Source organism: Osmerus mordax, chromosome 26, assembly GCF_038355195.1.
Source record: "Osmerus mordax isolate fOsmMor3 chromosome 26, fOsmMor3.pri, whole genome shotgun sequence".
In the NCBI taxonomy this organism is placed as follows: Eukaryota; Metazoa; Chordata; class Actinopteri; order Osmeriformes; family Osmeridae; genus Osmerus; species Osmerus mordax.
This window is the reverse complement of record NC_090075.1, coordinates 5,957,899-5,968,393: the sequence shown is the minus strand read 5'-3', so window position 1 is coordinate 5,968,393 and position 10,495 is coordinate 5,957,899. Positions and strand designations below refer to the sequence as shown.

General features: G+C 43.6%; 2 protein-coding genes across 2 annotated transcripts; both read left to right on the top strand.

Annotated features, from left to right (window-relative positions):
* Positions 1–2,867: 2,867 nt before the first annotated feature.
* On the top strand, positions 2,868–3,781 carry gsx2 (GS homeobox 2). Its single transcript, XM_067230078.1, has 2 exons — positions 2,868–3,246; positions 3,441–3,781. Exons 1-2 carry the CDS (start codon positions 2,868–2,870, stop codon positions 3,779–3,781), a joined length of 720 nt encoding a protein of 239 aa, XP_067086179.1.
* A 3,326-nt stretch (positions 3,782–7,107) lies between these two features.
* Positions 7,108–7,971, top strand: LOC136936318 (pancreas/duodenum homeobox protein 1-like). The gene is made up of 2 exons (XM_067230099.1): positions 7,108–7,456; positions 7,628–7,971. The coding sequence occupies exons 1-2, from the start codon at positions 7,108–7,110 to the stop codon at positions 7,894–7,896; spliced, it is 618 nt and encodes a 205-aa protein (XP_067086200.1). The 3' UTR covers positions 7,897–7,971.
* The last annotated feature ends 2,524 nt before the right edge of the window (positions 7,972–10,495 follow it).

The window sequence follows — 10,495 nt, the reverse complement described above, 5'->3', positions numbered from 1 at the left end:
GCAATACTGTACTACTGTACTCATTGAGTACTGTATTGATATGCAGTAGGCCTACTGCAATTTTGTAGTGAGAGTAGATTTCTTACCTATTCTCATTTCGGAAAGTCCGGATGATGGATGCTACAGTTTACCTGCTCAAATTTGGCTGTACTCTTTGCCCAGCCTCCCTCATTGTTAGACTATGGTTGACCACATGGTCAACCAAAGCGGCTCGGATCTCATCAGAGATTATGGTCCTTGGCCTTCCTCATCCTCGTCCTCCCCGTCCTCCTCCTCTTACTCTCACTCCTCTACCTCTGCCTCTGTTTCCAACGTTGGCATCCATTGCTCAAAAACAGAAGAGGTCACCTATTGCCCTTTTATGCTAAAGCTCTGATTGCTAATTGTAAAACTGTGTGACAGGTGTTTGACCATGCGATGAGTCGGTGTGTGTATTTGAATGGCAGTGTGTTCCTTGTGAAAACAAAAGATTTTCTTCATGAAAATTGTGCCAAATGCAGAGAATTGTGTGTAGTGTTTTGAAAAGACTGTGTTTTAGAACTGCAATTTGAGTGTAAAGCAGGAATTGTGCTTGTAGTTTAGCAGAATTGGTTCATGGGGTTGGTGCATGAATGAAACATGAAAAAATGTATATGGATATAGTCTGTAACTGAGATATGATCAAGCTGTTACTGAGTAACAGGCCCCTAGTTTTGATCGTCGCAGGGCAGAGAACACATCATATTTCCGAGCCCTTTATAGTCCGACATTCCTTTCCAACTGACGTTTAAAAAACTGCGATTTTGTGTTGGTCCCATTTTTTTGCATCAGCTTCTTAACCGCAAGCTGCCGTCCTCTTACCCCGAGCAGAATAAAGAGAATCAAAGGATTTTTTCCCTTAAATGGACTAATTTTCTCCTTGAATTATGAAAGTGATGTCTAGGTAACAGGCTGTACTCTGTACCCCACCGTGTAATGCCCCCTAAACCCTTCCACGTGGCTCGACTAGTCTCGGCTATTAGAGCTCATTATAGCCTCATAAAGGATCTCATTTGTGGGATTACTTAATAGACAATGAAATTTTATCGTTCAGAATTATGGAAAAATAATATCAGAGCAGGAACGGTGTGATGAGGGCGCGCGCCACGTATTATTCCGCTTGGTTTATCCTCTCTCTTTCTCTTTCTGTCTCTCCCTCTCTGTCTCTCTGTCTTTCTGTCTCTCCCTCTCTGTAGACCATAACACTCCAGTGCTCCTCTCTTGTCATACGCTGTTCACTTTATTATAGCAATTACAGATGCGTGACAGACGCGTTTGCTACTTCTCTCATTTAGTCTAGTTTAAAGTCGTATTTTTATTTTGTTTCAAGATTTCAATTTAATTCGCATGAACCAAGGTCACGAACAGGGTGAAATTAGCCGAGTAGGCCTATATGCAATTAATAAGCAATAGTCCTCTATCTAGCCCAATTTACACGTCAAGACAACTCTACAGGCTACAGAACAGACAAACAAGTTTGAAATGTAGTTCCCCTTCATTTGTGGTTAAAAAAAACACAAAAAAATTTATTCTGTCCGTTTATATAAACACTTGAATGGATGTTTGCACCTGAAACGCTCGCCCCATTAAACCTGCTTAATGTGAGCGCCGCTCGCCCCGCGCTCTGTCTTGAGGCTCGAGGCGTTACTTCTTAGATGAAAGTGGAAGCTAAAGCCAACGGTGACCCAACAGGAGATCAAACTCGCTAATTATTGTCACAAGACGAAGGATTAACGCATTTCTGAAATAGCTGCCTGTTTACCCTGCAGAAACCCACCATAATAAACACTTTCTAATGGAAGCCTAATCACTATCAAATAGCCACCACCAGACTCGACAAAAATTCATAGTTCTTTAATTGCTGGAGTTGAAATCTTTCCCAAACTTAACAGGGTAGGCTACAATTACACAGCTACTAAATTTAGTCCTTAGTCACATGCACGATTTGTTGCTTTAAATCGCATTTTCAAAAGCCATACACAAGTAGACTAACACTGTGTTTGAACAAACAGGCTACTTTGACAATAAAAAACATGAATAACACTAAAATTACGTACTCATAATATGCTCGTTAATTCAGATCTTTGAGTTCAACGAACAAACAGCGGAGGAATTAAGGGCAATTGATTATTACAGATGGACCCCATTCGTTCCATAAATATTTGTAGAGGAAGGCCATATTCACTGGATTTGTGATTTTTACGATTTTCACTTTTAACTAGGCCTATCTGATATATTTTATTTTATTTTTCATCAAAAATGTGTGGACTTTTTTTAAATCAATTTTTCAAATCTTTGCTTTTTCAAATTGGTACAGATGTTGTTGCCCTATTTCTTCATATTGTGCAAGAAAGAAGAACAATTAAATTGTTTTCTTTCCTGTGATTGTTATTATTATTATTATTTTTACAGAAATAGGACTGCTATTCAAAAATATAAAATCTGGTAACGTTATGATGCGCAATATGTAATTTTATTTAATAACGACATTTTAAATAGCCTATTGGATACTTTATTGGAGGCGGAGGGGGGTAAACTTTATTGTTTTCAAAGTGTTCCTAGACAAACAACATTTCCCCGTGCGTGAACAAAGTAGTTGAAGGTGTCGGTATTGACCGGGACGGGACTAGACTGAGATTTTGATTGGGAGTTTTGTGAGGCATCACGTGGTATGGGTCACTTGCAGTTTTGAAGCCCTTCAAACCGGTAGCGCACGTGGGTGACGTTAGGGCCAGCCCTCTCCGGGGTCCCTTTTGTTTCAGCATCAAACATAAGCACCTTCCGACATCCCGAGGGCTTCAGAGAAGAGACAGCATCTCGCGCATCAAGCCACACAGACCACTGCAGCCATGTCGAGGTCTTTTTACGTAGACTCTTTGATAATCAAGGATACGGTACGTCCCGCTCCGCTTAACGAGCATCCCGGACAAGACTTTCTCATCCCCATCAGCATGCACTCCCCGAGCGTTATGTCCGTCACTGCGCCGCCGTGCCCTTCGAGGAAGACAGGGACGTTCTGCGTCTGCCCGATGTGCGTCACATCCCACATACACTCGCCTCGGGGCGGAATTCCGATGCTGAAGAGCCAGTTTCCCGGTACGGAGGTACAATACTGTCAAAGGATAGCGCACCAGCAGTCACAGATATTAGCGCACCCGGGACACGCGCCGGTCTGCACGCCCACCTACAGCATTACGGACCCCAGAAGGTACCACTGCCTCGCCATAGGTAAGAGCTCGAGCACTACCGGCTATAAGGTATTACCGAGGTACTTCATAATGATGTTGTGCAGCATTGCCAGAAATATTACGCGCAGTCATTGAACACTCCATTTGCATTCCACTTTGTGTTCTATGTTCTAGAGTGCAGTAATCTCAACTAAAGTTGCCATGTTAAGCTAATAGGCTACTGTCTCCCCTCAGGCGCCTCTGAGAGCAATCACCTGCAGAATGGAAAAAGGATGCGCACGGCTTTCACCAGCACGCAACTGTTGGAGTTGGAGAGAGAGTTCTCTTCGAACATGTACCTGTCCCGTCTCAGAAGAATCGAGATTGCCACGTATCTGAACCTGTCAGAGAAGCAGGTGAAGATCTGGTTCCAAAACCGGAGGGTCAAGCACAAGAAGGAGGGAAAGGGCGCGCAGAGGAGCGCGCACAGCGGCTGCAAGTGCGCCAGCGGCCACACGGACTACCCCAGGTCAGAGGATGAGGAATCCCTGTCGCCCGCCTCCGCGTTAGAGGACAAAGAGATATCACCGATCTGAATACATCACAAACTTATGACTTCCATTCCACTTCTGCACTTACTGTCCCGTTTCCCCGGGAGCCCGCGAGCTCAGACCACCTCAGGGCCGTTCAAGTCTACACTCTGTCTGAGGTACAACATGGGACGCGTGGCAGGTTCTCCTTGAATTGTGTGTACCCGATTCCACGTTGACTGTTGAAACAAAACACTTTGTAAATATATGTTGAAAGCCGTCACCTGAACAACATCATTGAAGAAAAAATGTAGTGATTTGTAATTTCTCGCAAGTGTTTGTCAAACCAACGTCAAAGTGACTCTCCTAGTTGTCATACAGGCCCTTAGAGCTAAGACTCTTCTCAGACCTCTCTGAGGGCACTTAAATGTTGGATATCTGAAGTTATGTGAATTTGTTTGTGCATAGTATTGTTATGTAAAATATGTATATTTGTATTTATTTTAATAATAAAAAACTGAATTGATGTAACAACTAACTTCGTTTGGAAATCATTTCGTTGTCACGGTTTTTTCAACATTTGCGTAGAGCTCGTGGCACTGAGAGGCTATAGCACGAGGGCTTGGATTCATCTCTGAAAGGTGAAAGGGAAAAAGAAGGAAGAGGAGGAAGACACCTGTTTCCGACACCGCGGCCTCTGCCTGGGTTAGAAGGGTCAGCATTCGGTCGCCAGGGCCTCTCGCTCCAGCTCGTGGTTCAGACACCACCACCGTGAATCCAAAATGATCTACAAAATACTTTCCAGCATCGGCATTACGTAATATTGCACGATACCAATAGCCTACATAAATAATCAAACCTAAAATATCAATGGTGATGGTGGGTATAGCTTAATATTATAGGTAATGTGCATAGGCCTATTAGACATATGCGACATGCACTGAAACTTGGTAATTTGGGGGAATATTAACTTATACGGTTAATTTAACATGCCATTCTTACAAGAAGCATGTAAATATGTAAATTCGTTTAGATCAGTCTAAAGGAAGTGATTATATGAATGCTCAAGACGAGGATGAATGCAGGTCTAATTTATTCATAAGCCTCTAATTGTTATTATTACGATAAACAATGTCATTATTATCGTGTTAATTATGTTATTTTATCATTACTGCACTCGTAGGGTATGCCTGATGCTGTTATTGTACTATTATGATGTTCTGTTTTGTACTATAGGGCTATTATTATTAATATTATCATCATTATTATCACTTTTATTAGAATTGTTATTATATCCTTCGTGTCTTCTTTCTGCATTGGATATGGCAGAGCTCGGGCCCCTGAGTCCACACTGTCACAAAGAGTCCTGCACTGCTGCCAATCGTCATTTTATGTTCGCTTTTGAAAGGACTCTGCTACTCCAAAAAGAGTTTAATTGCAGTTTCAGTCCCACGTTAGTTGATTATGCTGCGATTCGTCCAAAACCACAGAATAAGGATATATAGAGGTGGGCAAAAGCTTTGACAGGTTGGATTGTCCTGCTCGAGACCCGAGCTTGGGACTCGCATTTAGCTCGGGACCCCCTCCGGCTGCGGTCTCAGAGGGCTTTGAAGACACAGCTACAGGGTTCCTCTGAGAGCGAGAGAACGGTTTAGTCACTGTTTCATTAAGCACTATTTGAACCTTTCAACTTATGTTAAATTGAGGGGGCATGCTGAAAATGGAGGGATTACGTAGGAGGGGCGATGGGAAATTAGCTAACGGTTAATTTAACTCGTTTCTGACGGAGTTTGGGATACATTCCTAATTGAGAAGGGAAGCAGGTGAAGTTTTGGTCCCACGCAGACCCATTCAGAGGAGGAATAAATAGTCTCCTTTCAGTTCCCGCTGGTGATCATATATTATTGAGGGAAAGCCATCTAATGAATATATATTGAAGTTCCTATTAATCGAATTAGAGTTCACCCCTTGCAGGTGTGAGTGAGAAAGACCACCGTCCCATTAAAAGGGATTAACAATGGAGTTAACTGAAGTTTAGGCAATCTCTTTCAGCCTGACCTCGAACTGTCAGTCCGCCATAAAAACCTGAAGTTCACTTTCACAGTATTATGGGATATCTAGCTCCACTATAACATATTACCTCGTACCCTGGGTCTGGATCCTGTCAAGCACTCTCTGGCCAGAGTCTATGAACACTGGATCCATCGTCTCCAAAACAGGCGATTAACGAAATATTCTTACTTTTGATGAGGGAAAAGACACCCACTCAAATACAAAGGCTAACAAGTCCAGCACTCCAAAGACGATAGAATTACTATTGAAAATGTGGCAATTACGCATGACAAAAGACAATTAATACGACTGCTTTTCAGCCGCTTGCAGCTGGCGTCTCGCGTGGAGCCACATGAGGAAGCTGAAGAGTCCGTGACAGGATTGGGGCGGGGTTCTGCGTAACCGTAAAGACCTCTGCTTCGATCATGAATCTGCAACTACGATTTTGTTTACTTTCTACAAATGTGACAAGGCTTTCCGGTGGCTCCAAAAGCTTCGAGGACCCGCGGACAGTCCCGAGGTCTAAACGGGCGGCGCGTGAATCAGGTGTCTAAGGTGAGGCGCTGCTTTCAACGATGATGAAACTGTGGATTCTGGACACGCGCCTCATCAATGCTGTCCAACTTAATGGAGCCCAGCCACCGCACAATATATGCCATGAGCCTTTGTCAGGCTATTCAGTCGAGACCTTTTATAAAGTGTCAACCACTTTAAAATCGATTCTTTTGTTGGGTATAGAGCGTGCCTCTTAAATCATCAACTGCATTTAGTCCCCTCTTTAACGACTCGCTGTTTAAAACAGTAGGCCTACACGTAGGCTGACATTCAACAGGCCGGTGTTAAAATACAGTTTCAACATTTCACAGTCCACAAACTGAACGATCATTGGTGAGTCATTCAAATATCTGTGTTTGTGTATGTGTGTGCGTGTATGTGTGTCTGTGTACTTTGTTAATAAACTGGATTTAGTCACGGCTTTGTTCCATAAAAGGCCAGTCCGTTCTTATCATCCAAAGCCGTCACGAATGACAGTTACATATTTACGAAAGGTGGGTGATGGAGGCCAAGTGGGCAATACGCTCTCCTGTTTCCCCCCCCCAAAGCTCACTGCACATGCTCAGCGGAGGACGTACCTGGGCCTCACAGTGCTACAGTCTCAATGTTCTGATCTTAGTATAGGAATATTAATATTATGTATATCTTCGCGTTTCTTTAAACTCCTGCGAGGAACACAGATTAGCTTGGCATAGTTAATAAGCGAGCTAATGCGAACCAGGTGGCCACTGGTTAAAGCGTTGCCGGGACGCGCATGGATGCATTAAAACACCGTCTTGTCGATAATGGATGCTTCGGATATTTACTATGACGTTGCACGCTTCCAGCTGCAGCCACCGGATGAATATGACTACAATCCTTCCTGTCGTTACAGCTCCGGCCAGGTGCACATACCCGTGCCACCGTGCCCTACGGAAGACCTTCGCAGCAAGGGGTCTGCGCTGCTCTACAGTCTACCTCCATGCCAGTACCTGACCCCAGGTCAGAATCATCCCCAGGAGGACCCACCCGAGTCGGGCAGCGGGGGGCACTACCCTGCGGGGCAAGAGGGGCAGGGCAGCCGGGGTGGCCAGGGGGAGGCGCCGTTCCCCTGGATGAAGAGCTCCAGGGTTAGGCCTTACCCGTCACTTCCTGGTAAGACAGCATTTATTCTAAACGACGAAATATTGCCTAATTATGAGACAACCGCAATGTCTGGATGCATCCGTGCATATGGCTTCATAACTGATCAAGTTCGTTAAAAAGGCAGCGGAGAGATCAAACATGACAAATCTGAACTAATAAATGTTATTTCCATCTCGCAAGGGTTCAACTCGCAGAATCCGGACGAGCACAAGCGGAGCCGCACGTCATACAGCCGCGCACAACTTCTGGAGCTAGAGAAGGAGTTCCTCTTCAACAAGTATATCTCGAGGCCCCGCAGATATGAACTAGCAACCACCCTTAACCTTACCGAGAGACACGTCAAAATCTGGTTCCAGAACCGTCGGATGAAGTGGAAAAAAGAAGAACCGAAAATAAGAAAGGCCTCACGTCCCGGAACGGAACCGAGCACTGGATCACCACCAACATAACGTTTGAACAGAAAACAATTTGTTTACCGATGATATTCAGCCATGGGTTGTCCAGTTCAGTTTGCTGGATTTAGTTATCTGAGCTACTTGTGCAGGCTTCACAGTTCATTTTAAGTATAGGCTACATCAGTTTAATTTAAAAACGTTTTTTATTATGTTGTATTTACAGAGAATGGATTATTATTAAAGGCATCTATTTTAACTGTTTTGGTAAAGCACTATATTTTGATATAGTTTTCATATAGAGATTTAAAATGTCAGACGAACACGGGCACTATATAAAAGCCATACTGTAGCTGAAGTCAGGTAATTTGGGATACTTTTTGGTAAGTAACCAAGAAAATGACAATTACTCAGAAGACTACCTAAATTGATAGTTTTAGAACGTGTTATAGATCTCTGCTATAAGCTATTTCCATAACGAAAATATGTAAAACCTTCAAACACATTGAGAACCCCTACCTCACTCGAATTGCATGTTCAGGTGAAATGGGACAGCTAGTAAGGTAAAATGGGACAGTCAGTGCAAAGTATACCTCCCTCCCCCACCATGATGTGTGTGTGTAAGTGTGAGAAAGAGAGAGAAAGACATGCAAGTGTGCATACATGCACAAACACATGCATTGTGTGTCCATGTAACTTATGTGTTATACTCACCGACACATGCTTGCATGCATGTAACAATGACAACTAATTCAGGATGACTGTGTGTATCACTGAATCATTTGAAGTACATTTGAAGTGGTAAAAATACAAAAAAATGTTTATACTATGACCAGGGTGGTACGAGGTAATATGCCACAATAGCATAGTAACTCATTATTTTAGAGAACCTGGTAGAATGTGTCAAAATTGTGCTAGGCTATGATAGATCCATAAACGACATCTGTAAAAACCGCCTATGCATCAGAAAAGTTGTTACCATAAGCCATTGAGTTCAGAATCCATGTTTCACTCGGACCAAAAGACCAAAGATTCTGCCGTGACGTGACTCCTGATCCTGATTTTGAGCAAACAATAGTCACCTCTGCCTCCCATGTCGCTTAGCAACACACACACAAACAGGAGTAAACAGAACAGAGACTCTTAGCACTACCTGTTCTACAGATAGGCTACTACTGGATGTGTAACCGCTTCCAGATTTGTCCAACTCAGGATTAGCTTTAAAGCTTAATGTTCACCCTCTACGATGATAATAGATGTTGTGTTTGACAACTGTCTCAGCTCAGATCATTTGGACCAACTTGTTAAAATCAAATCTATTGTCGGACGTGCAGGTATATACTGTGTCAGGCAGATACAGCAGTATAGGAGTGTTATGTAGGGTAAGACCGAGACATGTATGAAATGACTGAAATTGAGAAATGATTGAAAATGATTTAATTCCATGATATACAGCACTGAGGTGACCCATGAAAGAAGACTTGTCATTGCCCATAGAGGCAAATATTTAAATGTATTTCAAGTTAAAGCAAAACCACTAGTATAGACCATGTACTGAGTAGGCTGCTTGACCATACATTAGGCCTATAATGTATTTGCAGCCCAGCTCTTTGATCAAGCAAATAAACGCCCCCTCATGGATGGACGTTTTTCTCTTCTTGCTATAACTCTTTCTCCATTTGTTATTACATTCTCTCTCCTTCCCTCTTCAGCCCCTCTCTCTCCTCTCTCTCCCCCTCTACCTTTATCTCTTCCATCTTCTCATCCTGATTCTCTCTCCTCCTATGTCTCTCTCTCTCCCCTCCATTATCTCTCCCCACTCCAGTCTCATCCTGTCTTTACTCTTCTCTCTCCCTCTCTGTCTCTTCTCCTCTCTCTCTTTCACTACCTTTCCCCTCTCTTTCTATTCTTGTCTCTCAATTCAATATTCTCTCTCTCTCTCTCCAACTCCCCCCTCTCTCTGCAGTTAGAACGAGGACACACACACACTAAAGGTCGCTTTGTGACATGAAGCACATTCCTTCCAGTTGAAATGTGAGGAATGTTGCACAAACACCCAACTTAAATATGATACGTCTTCATGTTTACATGACTGTGGAGCGTGTCTGTGCTTCCTGACGGCGCGTCTCCAGAGAGACTAGGATGTTGCTCTCGAGATGAGCTCTGAACTGGGGCCCAACCAACAGGGGAAAAACACTATAGAATTGCTCAGTGAACATATATCAGTTTGGTTCGATGTCAACCTGATTAAAAACAGACGCACAGCGTTGACGCCCGTGTTAAAATACAGTAAGATAAACCGATTTAGAACCTAAACTTATCGGAGGCACTAAAAGTTAACTTCTTTGTTTGGAGAACAAGGGACGTTGTTCTTTTGCGCTCTTTGGCTCACTGAACATGTGGAAGTAATTGTGCTGAAAGCGGCTGGGGTTGTGTGTTTGCCTTCGAGGGCGAGCCGTGGGGAGGGCACCTCTGGATGCTCGGTGGGGTTGGCGAGCCCTCGGCCCCGGGGCTCAACTCCGTGAACACAGCCGGCAGTCGTGGCTCTGCATCATTGAGAGCCGAGAATTAGGAGATATATAATGATCCATTATCCTTACGGAGAACCCCTGGGGAGGAACTGGGTTACTCAACTAAACAACAGACACAACCCTGT